This window comes from Amphibalanus amphitrite, unplaced genomic scaffold, assembly GCF_019059575.1.
Source record: "Amphibalanus amphitrite isolate SeventyFive unplaced genomic scaffold, NRLGWU_Aamphi_draft 000274F_arrow, whole genome shotgun sequence".
NCBI lineage: Eukaryota > Metazoa > Arthropoda > Thecostraca > Balanomorpha > Balanidae > Amphibalanus > Amphibalanus amphitrite.
Window position 1 is genome coordinate 1 of NW_024881769.1, and position 14529 is coordinate 14529.

A 14529-nucleotide genomic window follows, 5' to 3' on the forward strand; every position below is an offset into this window, starting at 1 on the left:
GACTCTCAGTTTCCTCCATTTTGGCCTGAACTTTAAACAAACAAAAAAAACTGTCTGGAGTATCTCCAAAGAAACATCCCTTGAGACGTCTTTCTTGTCATGAAGGGATGGTGAGTGTCTCACATTGCCAGATTGTAGCATTTCACGGGAACCAATTTTCGTTCCTCCCCCCCCCCCCCCCCGCTAATGAGGTGGTCTACGAAAGCCTACTCCCTCCGTCTGTTGCAGATATTGACGAGTGTAACCAGATGTTGGGCGCGTGCAGTCACTCGTGTATCAACGTCCCGGGCAGCTATCGGTGCACGTGTCCGCCGGGGCTGCGGCTGCTGCCCAACGGAAAGTGCACCGGTCAGTGGCGAGCGGGAGCGAGCAGCGGGCAGTGATCGGCTGAGCTTGGACAAGAACACAAATCGAATAGAGCTGTAAACAAACAGAACCCGTCTGTCTGCCCGACAAACATCGGGCAGACAGACAAGACTGACCCAAGAGAAATCAAACTGATGTAGAAAAACGCGTGACTCAAAAAAAGAAATGGGCTACAACATAGACCTCGACGTCCTCTTCCAGAGCCCAAACAACCTTGATTGATTCTTGTAAAGGTTCCGTCTTCTGAGAGGACATGTCTCATCTGATGTGTTTTGTTAATTGCGAACAATTGGCTTGCACTTTGTCCACTTGCTCAATTGGACATGTTGATCCGGTTCAAAGCATGCTACTCGTACTAACACCCAGTGACGGTTATTGTCACCCTTTGAACATTCCCCGTCCTCCTTTCCTGTGTGCGCAGACATTGACGAGTGCGCGGCCAAGATGCACAACTGCCACTACGACGAACAGTGCGTCAACACAGTCGGCTCGTTCAAGTGCGTGCGGCCCTGCCAGCGCGGCTTCAAGCTGACCGGCACCGGCGAATGTGTCGGTTAGTGAACGGCTGGGCTCACTAATCACTTGAGTGATATTCGATATAAGTTTGCGTCATCCTGCGACAGTGATATGGTTATGTCTTTTATCCATCCTGAGAACGTGTTTTGGTGTCCCGTCCCAATTAAATACCATCATTAATGACGGACTTCGGCGTTCCGGTACCGACGTTGCCAATGCTGGCCATCGATACGGTGGGCACATGCACGCGTGCTCACGGTCTGAAGATGCTACTGAATTACTGTTCATGTTAACATTACTTCCTGTTCGTAGTCAGCTGCGTCTTCCCATCCCCTTCCTATCACCTGCGGCCGCTCTCACTGGTTGCCCTCTCTGACCGTCAGACATTGACGAGTGCGCCAAGATGATCGACCGGTGTCACTTCACCCAGGAGTGTCGCAACCTGCAGGGCTCCTACCGGTGCATCTGTCCGCCCGGTTTCCGCTCGGACGGACCCGGATTCCCCTGCACAGGTCGGTTATTCGCCCGACTGCCAGAGTCAGACGGGTGGTAAGACTCGTCTGACCGGGTGGTAAGACTCGTCTGACCGGGTGGTAAGACTCGTCTGACCGGGTGGTAAGACTCGTCTGACCGGCCGACCTCTGACTCAGACTATCGGCCCGCCTGTAATGGCTTTGTTGTAAGTGGATTATGTTGAGCAAGGTGGATCGTTGATCAGTTGGTAGCACTGATTTAGGGTGTACAAAATAATATGCTGTTGACTTCCTTTGACCTTCCTGTCTATGTCACAGATATAAACGAGTGTGACATAGCGGGCACGTGCCAGCACAACTGTACCAATCTGGACGGCGGGTTCATCTGCTCCTGTCCGTCCGGCTACCGGCTCAACCCCAACAAACGCACCTGTGACGGTCAGTGGTGACGGGAGGGCACGCTCGAAACGGGGCCAGCCGAGGATGTCAATTTGCACAATAAACTTCATCGCCTCCATGAGCCCCCCACACCCCACCCCACCCCACTGTCTATCATTTTTTGGAAGTGGGTGGGGTTTCTTAGCTTTTAATGTTGACAATCCTGCACAGTAATCGAGTGTGAGTTTGATGGCTAATTATCAAACCCAACTGATTGTGTGACAGTCATTAGCTGGTGGACCGTTTACTCTGCGCCCTGCCCGATCGTCCCGACGTCATTCCTGCACCTTTTTCACATTCCGCCGTTACTGCGGCAGACATCGACGAGTGTTCGGAGAACGGCGTGACGTGTGCCGCCGACCACACGTGCTTCAACAAGCGGGGCTCCTACAGCTGCGCCGACGTCAGCTGTCCGGCCGGCTACGTGCGAGACCCGGGCACCAGGTCAGTGGGCCGTACAGCAGGTCAGCGGGCCGTACAGCAGGTCAGCGGGCCGTACAGCAGGTCAGCGGGCCATACATCAGGTCAGTGGGCAGTGGGCACCACACCAGGTCAGTGGGCCGTACAGCAGGTCAGCGGGCCGTACAGCAGGTCAGCGGGCCATACATCAGGTCAGTGGGCAGTGGGCACCACACCAGGTCAGTGGGCCGTAAAGCAGGTCAGTGGGCCCGACACCAGGTCAGTGACCCCGGCACCAGGTCAGTGGGCCGTACACCAGGTCAGTGGGCCCGACACCAGGTCAGTGACCCCGGCACCAGGTCAGTGGGCCGTACACCAGGTTAGTGGGCACGACACCAGGTCAGTGGGCCTTACATCAGGTCAGTGGGCCGGGCACCAGGTCAGTGGGGTGTACAGCAGGTCAGTCGGGCACAGCAGGTCTTATGACCGGACCGAAGGGTAGCGTTGTGGCCCGTGGGCTTCCCAAGGACGAAGTCAAATAAAATCTCGAAATTGGTGCCACGGTGGTACTTCCCCTCAAGAGCTGTTTTGTGTCGAAGAGCACCTAATGGCGATTTCCCTGTCATGCTCTGTTCTGTTCAGATTTTCTCCACCGCCTTCTCCCTCGCTAACCCCGCCTCCCCCCCCCCCCCCCTCCCTGTCAGCCTGTGCCTGAAGCGGTGCCGGCAGCGCTCCGAGTGTATCCCGGGCACCTGGTACTCAGGCTCACTGTCCCACAAGCTGCTGGCGCTGCCGGCCGGCGTCGGCGCCGGACAGGACGTGGTCGAACTGCGCGTCAGCGACCTCACCAACCCCGGACGGCACGTCCAGAGGACCTTCTTCAGGTAACAATGATGACGTACCGAGGGATAGTGAGGGGTGGGATTTCATATGTGCCTGATTGGTGATTGTTTTCAGTGAAATCCTTAGTTTGCCAGATGCTCGGTGTAATTGCTGAAGAGCTTGACATGTTTAACGACCTCAGTTTGAAGCTCAAGTTAAACCTTTTCTGACTTTCTCAAATGTAGCCATTGTACGGTTCTTGGTGTGTTGTATGGACCCCCCGTCGTCCCCCTGGCCCCGGTTACCGCCCCACCCGCCATCTGGACCGCAGCGCTCCCCGCCTGTGCCCACGTCTCTCCGTGTACCTGGTGCCTGTACGGCGGCGGAGGCGGGCAGCCGTCCTCACTGCGCCCCTCTACTGGTCCGGCCCGGCCGGCGGGCCCGCCGCGTCTCTGTACCACCCGGCGCCGGCAGCACTCACCCTGCCCCTGTTCCGCCCCGTCGCGGCGCCTCCCGCTGCCGGTGGACTGACCGCGCCCCCGCACCGTCCTCGGCCGGCCGGGCGCACCACGCCCCTCTATAGACCGGGCCCTCGGCGCTCGGCTGAGCTCACGGCCCCAGCTCTGCCCGTGGAAGGGCAGCCGTGGTCGCGCTCTCCGTTAACTGCGCGGCCGTGGTCCGACAGGCTGGCGCAGCGCTCGGGAGGGGCGCCGTTCGGGGTGCGCCGGAAAAACGGCAGAGGGGTGCTGTACACAACCCGGCCGCTGCCGGCCGGAGCCGAGTACAGGTAAGATAGGGACGGGGCGAGAGGCAGGTGAGAGTGAAACATTGGAAGGGAGGCAGGGGAGACACAGACGGGCTGAGCAGAAGGCGATAATGAGACATCGAGGCGAGTGAGACACAGAGTACAGGTAAGACAGAGATGGGACAATGAGCCGGTGAAAGTGAGACATAGAAAGGTAAGAAAGACGGGCGGATAGGCGAATAAGAAAGACCCAATCTCAACCTCCAGTTGGCTCACTGGAAAAGAAAGCCATCGCAGATCAGCAGGTCAGGTGAACGCCGGATTGGAGATTCTGGACTCGGGATTAGCTGAACGACGGGCTCGGTTGGATCAATGGGTTCTGATTGGTGTGCGCGAGCTCAGCCGAGGGAACGATGGGGATGGCATGGTATGCACCTGAGTATTGGTCGACGCGGAAGGTCAGCGGTTTTGTGCGTTACCCTTATGTGTGGTTTCGTCTGTGCACGCTGCGTGTTGTTTTCTGTTTGGCATGTCATGTTGTGGTGTAGTAGACTAGCAGAAGACGATCAGAAGGCATGCCTGTACATATATCTGTGAATGTTGATTACGTGTTTTCGTCGTTTTGCAAGTTGCCCTTGGATTACATGTCGTTTGTCGTTTTGCAAGTTGCCCTACTCACATACGTAGACGGTGGAGTTGATACTGTGGCCTTGTGACTAACCACAGTGCATCTTTCTGAGAGGTGTAGCGCAGCACCGTAGCCGGCGACGCGTCCCGCCGCCGCGCACTGACGCCGGTCTGCGTTTCAGGCTGGAGATCGACGGTTTCACCTACAGTCAGGAGGTGCGCGGCTGGCAGGAGACGTCCAAGTTCGTGGTATCTGTGGCCGTCTCCATGTACCCGTACTGAGGGACTGGGAGCCGCCCTGACGGGGCCGCGCCAGACGGCTCTGCTGTGGGAGCCCGCCGCAGCCCGGACCTCGAGTCGGGAGATACACCACCGAGGGATACTCGGCGGGAACGATGTGCCAAAACGCGCTTCGAGCTTATCTAAGTGCCTTTTAGAGTTTTTAGACGTGTAAGGTGATTGTGAAATGTGCTGCCACCTCGTGGTCAATGGGATCTGAATATGTGGATATTCGGATGTCTTCTCTTGTCTTTTGACGAGTACTTATTTAAGTGGGGTTTATCGATCGAGCAAGCATAGCAGCTTCTGTGACGTGGTTTTCGCTGAAACTGTTCTCTTCATACGTTTGTTAGCTAAAAGCTACTCATATTTGATGTCATTGCATTATATATTTGTAAAGTTTTCCACGTCTTTATTGATTCTTGTCCGGTAGTCATGAATATCCGGAATCACGGAAGGCGAGACGAGCCAAAGCGACGTTTTCTGGTTCTAAGCGGATCATCAGCACAGCAGGTCAGGACGAATGGAGTTCCTCCTCTCCAACGTTCCAAAACTCCCACGCACACAAACGCCTCCGGTAACGTTAATAGAGATATGTATTCACCATGTAACTCCTCTGGGGCCCCCGGTATTGCACGGAGCAATATCAGTCGGGGTGCAGTGGCTCTCACTGGGCCACAGAGTGGGACGGTCAGATCACGTGTTCGAGGCATCGACAACCGGCGGCTCTGCAGGGCCGCCGACTGAGCGACCGACACACGGCACCTCCCCGCGGACACCCGGCACCCGGACAACAGCCGCCTCACGGCACATCTTGGCACGGCACCCACACGACGACAGAGAGCATAAAACTGCCCATCAATAATCATACCGCGGCCCCGCGACAGAACTGAGCAGACGTGGCGGATTCCGCGCAGAAAACGAAAAGACAGTATCCGACACGCTACACAGGCTGCGTTTCGTGACAACTGATTATGTGACAAACAGCATCACTGAAACCCAGCAATACCCACGGGTCCACCACCTATCACACACGGACAGAGCGCGAGAAACGAGGCGGCAATAATAAGTCGGTGTGACACATGTTCCACAAAATTGAAATGAAGGGTCAGTAAAGCAGTAACAAGAAAAGAAGAAAGATTCTAATTAAAGCACCCTATTGAAGCACGTGAAAGTCGTAATGTCTTGAACAACGCCGCTAGTATCCGCAACACTCCCTCTCCAAAACAGAATCGGACACTTCATTCGCGCAAACACACATCAGCATCTGCCACAGCTGAAATTCCAAAATATATCACCCGAACATCGGCTAAACAGTTCAACGTGGATAATTATTCCTCTGCATTTTTCACATCCTACCAGACTCCACTATCAGGCTCCTACGTCTTTGTTGTCGACCATTGAATACCACACGGCCTCGCACAGGTGTGCACGAAGTCGTTAACATTCGTCTCTAGGTGGACACATGTGGACTACCTGGCACGTGCCTTGCTACACAGAACTCCCGGGAAACCGACCATATTGGTCCTAACAGGGGCGATGACGCGACTCACGAGTCTTGGTTCATGAGTCGCGAGTCATGGTGTGAGTCGCTGCGCACCGGTGTACAAAAATAGGTATGAACGGCGCGCATGGAAGACAGCCTCTCTGTAGTCGAGTTCGGGAATAAACTCAGTTACTAGCCTAACTGCGTCTGTAGTCTACATTGCACTAGTGACACATTCAGCAAGTGGCGCTGTGGGGTGACGTGGTCCCCAGGGACACGGGAGGGCGGGGCGCAATGTTGGCTGGGGGAGGGGGCGCAATGTTCGCTAAGGGGGGGGGGTGGGGTGGCAAGGGTACGGCCAAACATGGGTCATGGTCTTATATGAAAAGGGGTGTAATTATAGGACCAAATTAATAAACGTCGCATATCACTGTGACCTGCCTTTGGAATGCAGCTGCACACCGGCTCGAAAAGGACAGAAATGTAAACCTCTTTGACAGTCTCGAAGTAAGCTATTAAACCCTGTCCGATGGCGAAGAAAATGACATAGTGATGTGAAAGAAAAGCGGGTTGATAAGTACCACGAAATGCATACCTAACATTACACCCGACCCGTTCCAGAGAACAAAGCGCATAGCATGCGCCCTTCACCGTGTTTATATAGATTTTTATCAAATTAAAGCACTTGTCGTCAGTCACAAGTGCTTTTTGGCCGCATTCGTTCCCATTGTCACATTTAAGGTCGTTGACTAGAGCCGTGCAACGACGCTCGTACGCCACTAGCCGCCCGTCTGTCCCTCTGAGCCCCGCGCTACCACCAAACTACTATGAGCAGGGGGGGCGGCTCGGATCGCTCCTCAGCCGACCGGCGAATGCCCAGTGTCAGAGCCCAGGTCTGGTCTCCTCACCATGGAGCTCCAACTCACCTCTGGCTGCGCTCCAGACAGACCCAGTCCCGGCGGAGGCCGGAGCGCCGCCACCGCGCGGTGTCAGCCGTCTCACAATCCGGTGGCGCTGGCGGCCGTGGTCCGCTCGTGGTGGTGGTGCCCCAGATTGTCCGTCTCGTACTCCCGGACGATGTACCACACGGGCACCACGACCAGCACGAGCAGCGCCAGCGCCAGCAGGCACAGCCAGTGGACGCCGCAGTCGGCGCCCGAGCACGAGCACACGCCGCCCTGGCGCGGCGCGCCGGCCACCCAGGCCGAGCCGGCGCCGACGTCGGCCGCCAGCGGGCCGCCCGTCAGCACGCCGTCGGCGCGCAGCTCGTCCGCCTTGGCGCGCACGGCCGTCAGCTCGCGGTCCACGTTCTTGAGCAGCTTGTGTCCCTCGCGGACGCCGTCTCCGAACGGGCGCACCTCGGTGCTGGCCGCCGAGCCGCGGCTGTCGGCCGAGCCGGGCGACAGCCGGCCGGACGTCTCCGGGCCGCCGCCGCCGCCGCTGTCCGCCGGCTCCAGACACACCAGCTGCTCGGTGGGCGGACCCTCCGTCAGCACAGAGTTCGGCAACACCGGGATCTTGATGAAGCGGCGCGCGCACAGCTCCTTCTCAGAGTACAGCTGGTTGGCCCGCTTCAGCTCCGCGATCTGGGGGACGGCAGCTCGGTCAGGGCTAATCGGGGAGAGAAAACTCGATCAATGATTGCACTGAGGAACATCTTACACAGTAGGGGCGGCGAGCAAACCGACCGAACGGATGGAACAAGCCATGAGCCACTGGCTGACTGACAATGAATTGTTCATGGAATACAGCAACAAGCACCCCTCTCCATTTCTACCCCCTTAGTACCTTCCCCCGAAGCTCACCCCCTGCCTGCTCGCCTTCCGCCACTCACCGGCACGCTGTACCGCAGCGAGATGGTCTGCAGTGTGTCCCGGTCGGAGACGTCGTGTGTGACGTACTGCGTCCGCTCGCTGCCGGTCGCCGAGGCCGCCGGCGCCGCCATCGAGGAGAGCGCCGCGCCGCTGGCCCGCGAGCGCAGCTCGAACTGCGTGTCCTCCACCAGCTCGTCATCGGCCGTGTCGACCGGCAGCGACGAGAAGTGGAACGTCTGACCGTTGGAGTCCCGTGTAGACTCAGCGCTGTACGCAGAGTACTCAGACCTCCTGTCGGTGGATTGGATGGAACAGAGGTTACAAAACTGTATGGGGCATGGCAATGAGATGAGGGTTAGAGCACAGTACACAGTGCTCGGACCCCATCTGCAGAAAGATTTGGAAGATTAATGGGTTATGGTGTTGCTCACAGAGAAATTTGGCATTGTCAAAGGATGGGGTAGTGAGGGTTACAATTGCCACAATGCACTCACAACGGCACCAGGAACAGGGGCAAGACAATGCAGCTATCTGCGCATTTGGTAGGTATGGAATATGGATGGAAATGTTAACATGGTTGTTTGTTTGTTTGTTGGGGGTTAGGGGCGCGCCGACTGCGAGGTCATTCTGGGCCCACGTTAACATGGTTTCCTGGTCTAAAAGGCTACAGTTCTCAAGCACATATCATCACTAATGCTACCAATGTTAAGTTAATATAAATGTCACTCAAAGTCAAGGAGAAACAGATTCAGACTAGGACAAATGCAGATTATTAAATTGATTCAGGATTTCAATTTGGATTTGGTAGGCAGGCACTGTAACACAGCATTGAGCTATTCCTCGGCACAGCACATACCTCAATGGAGACCCAAGCCGTGAATATCCAGATTTGTTCTTGAACATTTTTAAGCAAGAAAATATTAAATCCCATGCAGGGGTCCCATATGGTTTTGGCCTGTTACTTCACAAAGATCAGCCTTACTGTTAACACCAATTATTGGCCTGAGCTGCAACGGTGAATTCTGTTCGGAAAATGCATATCAAATAAATCAAGCATGAGCCAGTCCCCAAGGTGACCACACAAACACTTCCTGGCCTAAAACTGATCTACTTTCCGCTATTAACTCCATAAAGCGAGCGCAAATTGAAATAGGCCAAGGCCAGGGCCAGTCACGGGACGACGGTGAAAACAGGGCGCCTGGGGCGATTTGATCAAGGTTCGTGAAATTCACACGTGACATTTGGCATGTAGAAGGCCCACGGGAGGGGGAGAAGTTCCAAATGTCACGTGACTAATATGCCCTCCGGCGCCCTGTTTTCACCGGCGTCCCAGTCACGCAATCGGTAAAGAAAGGGAATTCACAGTTGATGAAGGAAAACGAAGCGAAGCAATTCTATAATAGCTACCAAATCACTTTTTGTTTCACCCAAAATATGACGTATGTCTAAAATATTTCTAAATTTAGAACAACTTAATTTCATTTGAACTCATGTCATAGTCATTTATGTATTATTGTTTGATTAAAAATGAAGCATATAACAAAAACAAAGACATTTGAGCAAAATATATATACATATTCTATTTTTTTGTCATTTTATTTTCCAAGCAGCTTCGTCATCAACTTTAACGATGGAATGTCTCACGATCGCCGTCTATGTCTACACATTTTCCCTTTAGCCGGCAAAATTTCAGTCTCCCTCTTTACTTTCGTCTTTGACAGGTGAGGACACATGTTAGGAGTTTTCCAATAATTACGATGGTTTTTGCTGCTTTTATTGATTTTTTCCTGAGGAAAAGTATCATTCTATTCTTTATCACTTTGAATCATTCAAAAGCCAAAATATTTGCGAGTTTGAAGGCTGCAAAGGATAACATTCCTATGATGAGGTGTTGAAACTGCCATTCGGATTCAGATTTACAGCCTTTTGCAAAATTTCAACGTGCGGTGGAACTGGTCAAACTCGTGATAGTAGGTACCTCTAGTATGTGACATGTATCATGAATGGTTGCAGTTTGGAATGATATGGTTTGGTTCGAATTGGAGCATAAATGCAACAGGCATCGTAGCTCGGAACTGGATTAGTACCTAGCTTATAACTTGCTCTGGCTTAATCATAAGTAGTTAGCTAGGTTTTCACAATGTTATTTTTTACTCTGATGGCAATATTTTTACATTAACTTTGGTGTAGGAGCTTACATTTTTTCCAATAAATTTTTGAGTACCTAGGTAATATTTTCCTACTATTATTATTTTTGGGTCGCTTTTTTGAAAACGATTGGTGCTATCACACTGCATGTTAGTTGCATGAGCCCTGCATATGATGCACACATACTGGACCATCATTCCCACCCACCCTATCCCACCCAACCATCTCTCCCCTCTCCTATCTGATTGAGCAATAATTTTGCTTGATGCTATTCCAACATGCTAGGTACTGGTTGAGATTTTCCACTTGCAGTCACCTGGATTATTGAAATATCCATTTATCCTTTCCTCTAGTACAGTAATGTATGCAAACTGATCAGTCCAGCCTCCCAATCCCCCCGCCCTTCCCCCCCATGCACACACTGGCTGACGATCGTGTCCCTACCCCCCGGCAGCCACTAGCCGAGGATGGCGCCGACCGCCGTGCAGCCCGCGCCCGAGGTGCTCCCAGAGACGGCCGCGGCGCGCGGACAGCGCTCGCAGGCCGGCATCCGCGCCATCCTGCTCGGGCCGCCCGGCTCTGGCAAGGGCACGCAGGCGCCGCTGCTCAAGGAGCGCTACGGGGTGTGCCACCTGTCCACGGGCGACATGCTGCGGGAGGAGGTGGCGTCCGGCTCCAAACTGGGACAGGAGCTCAAGGCCACCATGGACGCCGGTCAGTCAGTGGGCGACGGCGAAACTACCGCGGTAGATCGTCGGGGCATTACTGTATTCCACAACCGGACCGAATCGGTGATCTTTCAGTCGATGCGTAGCTGGCGTTCATAAATGCTACTGTCAGTGAATCTGCATGCCATACAGTGGTATGATACCACCAAATTTCATCAAAATACCTATGTCGTCTGCTGTACCGCAGCAGCTCCCTCAAACCCCAGTAACCACCATGTACTCTCGTCTCCGTCCACAGGCAAGCTGGTGAGTGACGAGCTGGTGGTGTCCCTGATCGACTCCAACCTCGACTCGGCGCCGTGCGCGCGCGGCTTCCTGCTGGACGGCTTCCCGCGCACGGTGGTGCAGGCCGAGAAGCTGGACCAGCTGCTGGAGGCGCGCCAGAAGCCGCTCGACTCGGTGGTCGAGTTCCGCATCGACGACTCGCTGCTGGTGCGCCGCATCACTGGCCGGCTCATCCACCGGGCCTCCGGCAGGAGCTACCACGAGGAGTTCGCGCCGCCCCGCGTCCCCATGACGGACGACGTGAGTACCGCCGCAGGGGAGCAGCTGGAGGGAGGCCGCGGAGATAGTCTCGGCGTTCGACGAGGGAACTTCATTCAAAGGGGGAGGTTCATTCATTCAAAGCAAATGTAAAGGAAATACGAGTATGACACGGAACATGGAAAAATGTCGCGAATTCTTTCGTGAATTTGTTTTACTTCGGCAATGGAAACAATTGACATCATTTGTATGCATCCTTTGAAATGATGTTTTCTCAGCGGTATTTCGCAGCCTCCCAGCTACCGACTACGCTGACGGTGCAGTTCGTTCATATCTGGTCTGCGGGGTGACGGGAGCGCTGTGGCAATACCGATAATTCCGGTAATACGCCGCTACCGCGAGCTGCCGTCATTGTCTCTCGTTATCGGCGGACTCTGGCCTGACGCCGGGTACGGGCGTCGGGTACGGGCGCCGTGTGCGGTCGGCTCGGCTTACCGAGGTCCCGCTGAGCTGACGGGGCGATCGCCGTCCGACCTTTGACCTCTGGTGTTCCGGGCGAGACTTGTCACCTGAGGGCGGACGCACGCGGACAGTGTTTATTTTAGTTACTCGGCCCATTCATGGACTTTATCGCTATGCGTGGTGAACTTCAGATATACGGGTTTTATGTTTTGATGTTTTAATGGTACTTTCGTCCTAAGGCATATCTGGTCATGATTTAGAATAGCTATGCTGGTTAGCTTCCTTCTTCAGTCATCTTCTGTTATCTTCGAGAACGTCAAGAGCATTCTGTCGGTGTCCCGATCCCCTCCCCGTCACTCCCACCGTGACTGCTGCGGCCCCGAGTGACCCACGACCCTCTGACTGACACTCCTGTCCGCTCGTGACAGGTCACAGGCGAGCCGCTGATGCGACGCTCTGATGACAACGCCGAGTCGTTGAAGAAGCGACTCGACTACTACCACAAACAGACCAAGCCGCTCTGCGACTACTACAGCGGCAGAGGTGGGCAGGGCCGGCGGTCGGGGTGGCCTCAAAAGCTGGGGCGGAGAGGGTAGGGCGGTGTCGTTGGAACGGTCAGACGATCCTAGCGGGCGGGGAAAAGCTTTAGTGGTGGTGATTTGGGCGGAATGGGATTGGGAATGCTGTCATATCTCCACATGTGGCATTATGTGGAGCGGATCACGGCGCGGCAGTCGGTCTCTATCGGTGCTAGAACGCAGCTGTCGGTGTACGACTGTCAGTCACAGGCCCCGTGGCGAGCAAATGTAGCTGGGGGGCGGGGGGAGAGGAGGGGGCAGGGATCGATATGTAGGTGCTGGGAATGGAGGGCATGGGATTGTGTTATAACTTATAGGAATGTCCGTCATGTAATGAATAATACACCAGCCCAGCTCGGAACTACATGCCGGCGTTAGCTGTTGCCATCAATATCACTGCACTATTTCTACGCCCTTGGGTCTTCGACACAATGTGCTGTATTATTTATTTGGGTAGGAGCCACAACTGACCGTTTGCTAACCCTGAGTCATGTTATCTATGCCTGAGTCTATCCACTGCAGATTTTTGTCACTGTTTTCTCTATTTCAGGCATCCTTGCCTCTGTGGACGCCGCCCAGAAATCGGACGTGGTCTTTGCCAATCTGACAAAGATATTCGACAGCGCGAAATGTAAGGACCTGGTGATGTTTGTATAGCCGAGGTAAATGGTGGTTCAGCGACCCTTCTCTCCCGGGTAATGTGACATGTGGATAGCTTGGGTAGCTGTCATTAGAGTAGTGCCGAGCTTCGTAACGCTGCCAGGGTCTCTTTTCGTTGTGTCTCGAGCGTCTTTATTGTCACAAACCCATCGCCAAGGCTGACTTATAGCCGACTAATTTGCTTCCAAGCCTCGGGGTAACTCAAAAGCATCAGTAAACTATCATTATGTATTCGGGGAAAAAAATGTGACGTCGAGATTGTGCCGCTTTAGACCCGAGAGGACCGTATCGCTATCTGCTACAGTAGAGTAATGTCTATTTAAGCTCGCACCTAGCCGGCTAGGCAGGGTGAAGTAGTCCGCTTGTAGATTTGTACGCAACAAGCTCTGCTTTTAGGCTTCTGGTTCCGCAGCTATACAACCTTTCGGACCAAATTAAAATAATAATATGTATCTTTAATTTAATGAATTTACATCCTCTGAATCTGCACATTGGACGTCAAATCAGGTATTCGTCACCAGCGTTTCTGCCAACCATTTTTGATTATTTCTGGGAGCACTTCTAAACCGGTATCAGTTCGTTTATGTCGCTAACGCCTCCTACCCCATTCCACCCCTGCACTAACGTATTGCCTATACCGTCTTGACTCTTGAGTCGACAGTCACGTTTTGTCCTCACTCGCGAGTGTAATTTGGTCCTTGGCTCACGAGCTCACTGCTTAGGCTAGCCCGGTAGAGTGCTGCAATGACAGCTTCCAGCATATTATTAACCCCAGCCATGTATACGGCTTTATTTGCTCGCTTTTGTGATAGCAGTCGCTAGCAGAGAAAGCTAGTAAAATGTATCTACTTTTGCCCGCTAGTGCCAACGGCCGCCTTCTTCAAGCCTGCCACTAACCTATTTACTGCTTCCCTGTATATTTTACAGTTCATATCAGACGTGTAATGATAATATATTGCGATGTCTTTCTTGCCTTTTCAACGCCACTTCGACAATGATACAACGTCGTCCGTTGTTTCTGAACCTACCTTTCTGTCCATTCAGTAACGTTATGATCTGTTGTTTGTTCCGTGCGGTAGCGCTCTGCCCGGCCCCTCTGACTCCCTGTCTCCGTTGCAGCGTTCGCCGCTCGTCTGTAGCGTGCCTGCTGTGTGAGGGCCGCGGCGCCGGCGGCTCCCGCTCCCAAGGAGCGTCTCCTGCCCGCTGCCGGAGGGGCCCTGTGACCCGACCTGACCCGGCCGGGGTCAGCGACCGGCGACTGGCGGTCGGCGCCGACTGCGACCAGCAGCATAATGCGTCCGGGGCAATAGACGACTGAGATACCTGCCGCAATGTGTTTGGCCTTATTCGGTTGTGTTCTTTTATATTGGGCTGGCTGAGTACAACGACAGTATTTTCTGGGAGACTGCGGAGTAGATGGGAATCATGAATACAAATATCGCACAACACTTCTCTTGGCTAGTTGTAGAAGGGAGACTGGAAACATGTACGATTCCAAACAATGA

General features: G+C 54.0%; 3 protein-coding genes across 6 annotated transcripts; 2 read left to right on the top strand and 1 right to left on the bottom strand.

Moving 5' to 3' along the window:
* Positions 1 to 233: 233 nt before the first annotated feature.
* LOC122387117 (fibulin-5-like) lies at positions 234 to 5068 on the top strand. Of its 2 annotated transcripts, none has more exons than XM_043376992.1 (8): positions 234 to 348; positions 788 to 919; positions 1266 to 1394; positions 1674 to 1793; positions 2111 to 2237; positions 2897 to 3076; positions 3346 to 3801; positions 4569 to 5068. In XM_043376992.1, exons 1-8 carry the CDS (start codon positions 249 to 251, stop codon positions 4666 to 4668), a joined length of 1344 nt encoding a protein of 447 aa, XP_043232927.1. In that variant the 5' UTR covers positions 234 to 248; the 3' UTR covers positions 4669 to 5068. The 2 variants fall into 2 exon arrangements, with proteins under 2 accessions (XP_043232927.1, XP_043232928.1); XM_043376993.1 differs by having other exon boundaries at positions 3700 to 3801.
* A 175-nt stretch (positions 5069 to 5243) lies between these two features.
* Positions 5244 to 9150, bottom strand: LOC122387118 (lysM and putative peptidoglycan-binding domain-containing protein 4-like). Its single transcript, XM_043376994.1, has 3 exons — positions 8822 to 9150; positions 7986 to 8256; positions 5244 to 7737 (listed from the first exon to the last, which is right to left on the bottom strand). Exons 1-3 carry the CDS (start codon positions 8866 to 8868, stop codon positions 7150 to 7152), a joined length of 906 nt encoding a protein of 301 aa, XP_043232929.1. The 5' UTR covers positions 8869 to 9150; the 3' UTR covers positions 5244 to 7149.
* Positions 9151 to 9631: 481 nt separating this feature from the next.
* On the top strand, positions 9632 to 14472 carry LOC122387120 (adenylate kinase-like). 3 transcript variants are annotated; one of them, XM_043376998.1, is made up of 6 exons: positions 9632 to 9686; positions 10568 to 10827; positions 11080 to 11366; positions 12215 to 12329; positions 12915 to 13026; positions 14144 to 14472. In XM_043376998.1, exons 2-5 carry the CDS (start codon positions 10581 to 10583, stop codon positions 13019 to 13021), a joined length of 756 nt encoding a protein of 251 aa, XP_043232933.1. In that variant the 5' UTR covers positions 9632 to 9686; positions 10568 to 10580; the 3' UTR covers positions 13022 to 13026; positions 14144 to 14472. The 3 variants fall into 3 exon arrangements, with proteins under 3 accessions (XP_043232933.1, XP_043232935.1, XP_043232934.1); XM_043377000.1 differs by having other exon boundaries at positions 9667 to 9686; positions 12915 to 12995; XM_043376999.1 differs by lacking the exon at positions 9632 to 9686 and adding an exon at positions 9706 to 9725.
* Positions 14473 to 14529: the final 57 nt, after the last annotated feature.

Excerpts from the sequence above, each read along its gene's own strand:
- LOC122387120 (XM_043376998.1), top strand. The coding sequence starts at position 10,581 with ATGGCGCCGACCGCCGTGCAGCCCGCGCCCGAGGTGCTCCCAGAGACG. Across the intron at positions 11,367-12,214 it reads GCGTCCCCATGACGGACGAC|GTCACAGGCGAGCCGCTGAT; the intron begins GTGAGTACCGCC and ends CGCTCGTGACAG. Across the intron at positions 12,330-12,914 it reads CGACTACTACAGCGGCAGAG|GCATCCTTGCCTCTGTGGAC; the intron begins GTGGGCAGGGCC and ends TCTCTATTTCAG.
- LOC122387117 (XM_043376992.1), top strand. The coding sequence starts at position 249 with ATGTTGGGCGCGTGCAGTCACTCGTGTATCAACGTCCCGGGCAGCTAT. Across the intron at positions 3,077-3,345 it reads GTCCAGAGGACCTTCTTCAG|CGCTCCCCGCCTGTGCCCAC; the intron begins GTAACAATGATG and ends TCTGGACCGCAG. Across the intron at positions 3,802-4,568 it reads CCGGCCGGAGCCGAGTACAG|GCTGGAGATCGACGGTTTCA; the intron begins GTAAGATAGGGA and ends TCTGCGTTTCAG.
- LOC122387118 (XM_043376994.1), bottom strand. The coding sequence starts at position 8,868 with ATGTTCAAGAACAAATCTGGATATTCACGGCTTGGGTCTCCATTGAG. Across the intron at positions 8,257-8,821 it reads CGGCTTGGGTCTCCATTGAG|GAGGTCTGAGTACTCTGCGT; the intron begins GTATGTGCTGTG and ends ATCCACCGACAG. Across the intron at positions 7,738-7,985 it reads CGCTGCGGTACAGCGTGCCG|ATCGCGGAGCTGAAGCGGGC; the intron begins GTGAGTGGCGGA and ends GCCGTCCCCCAG.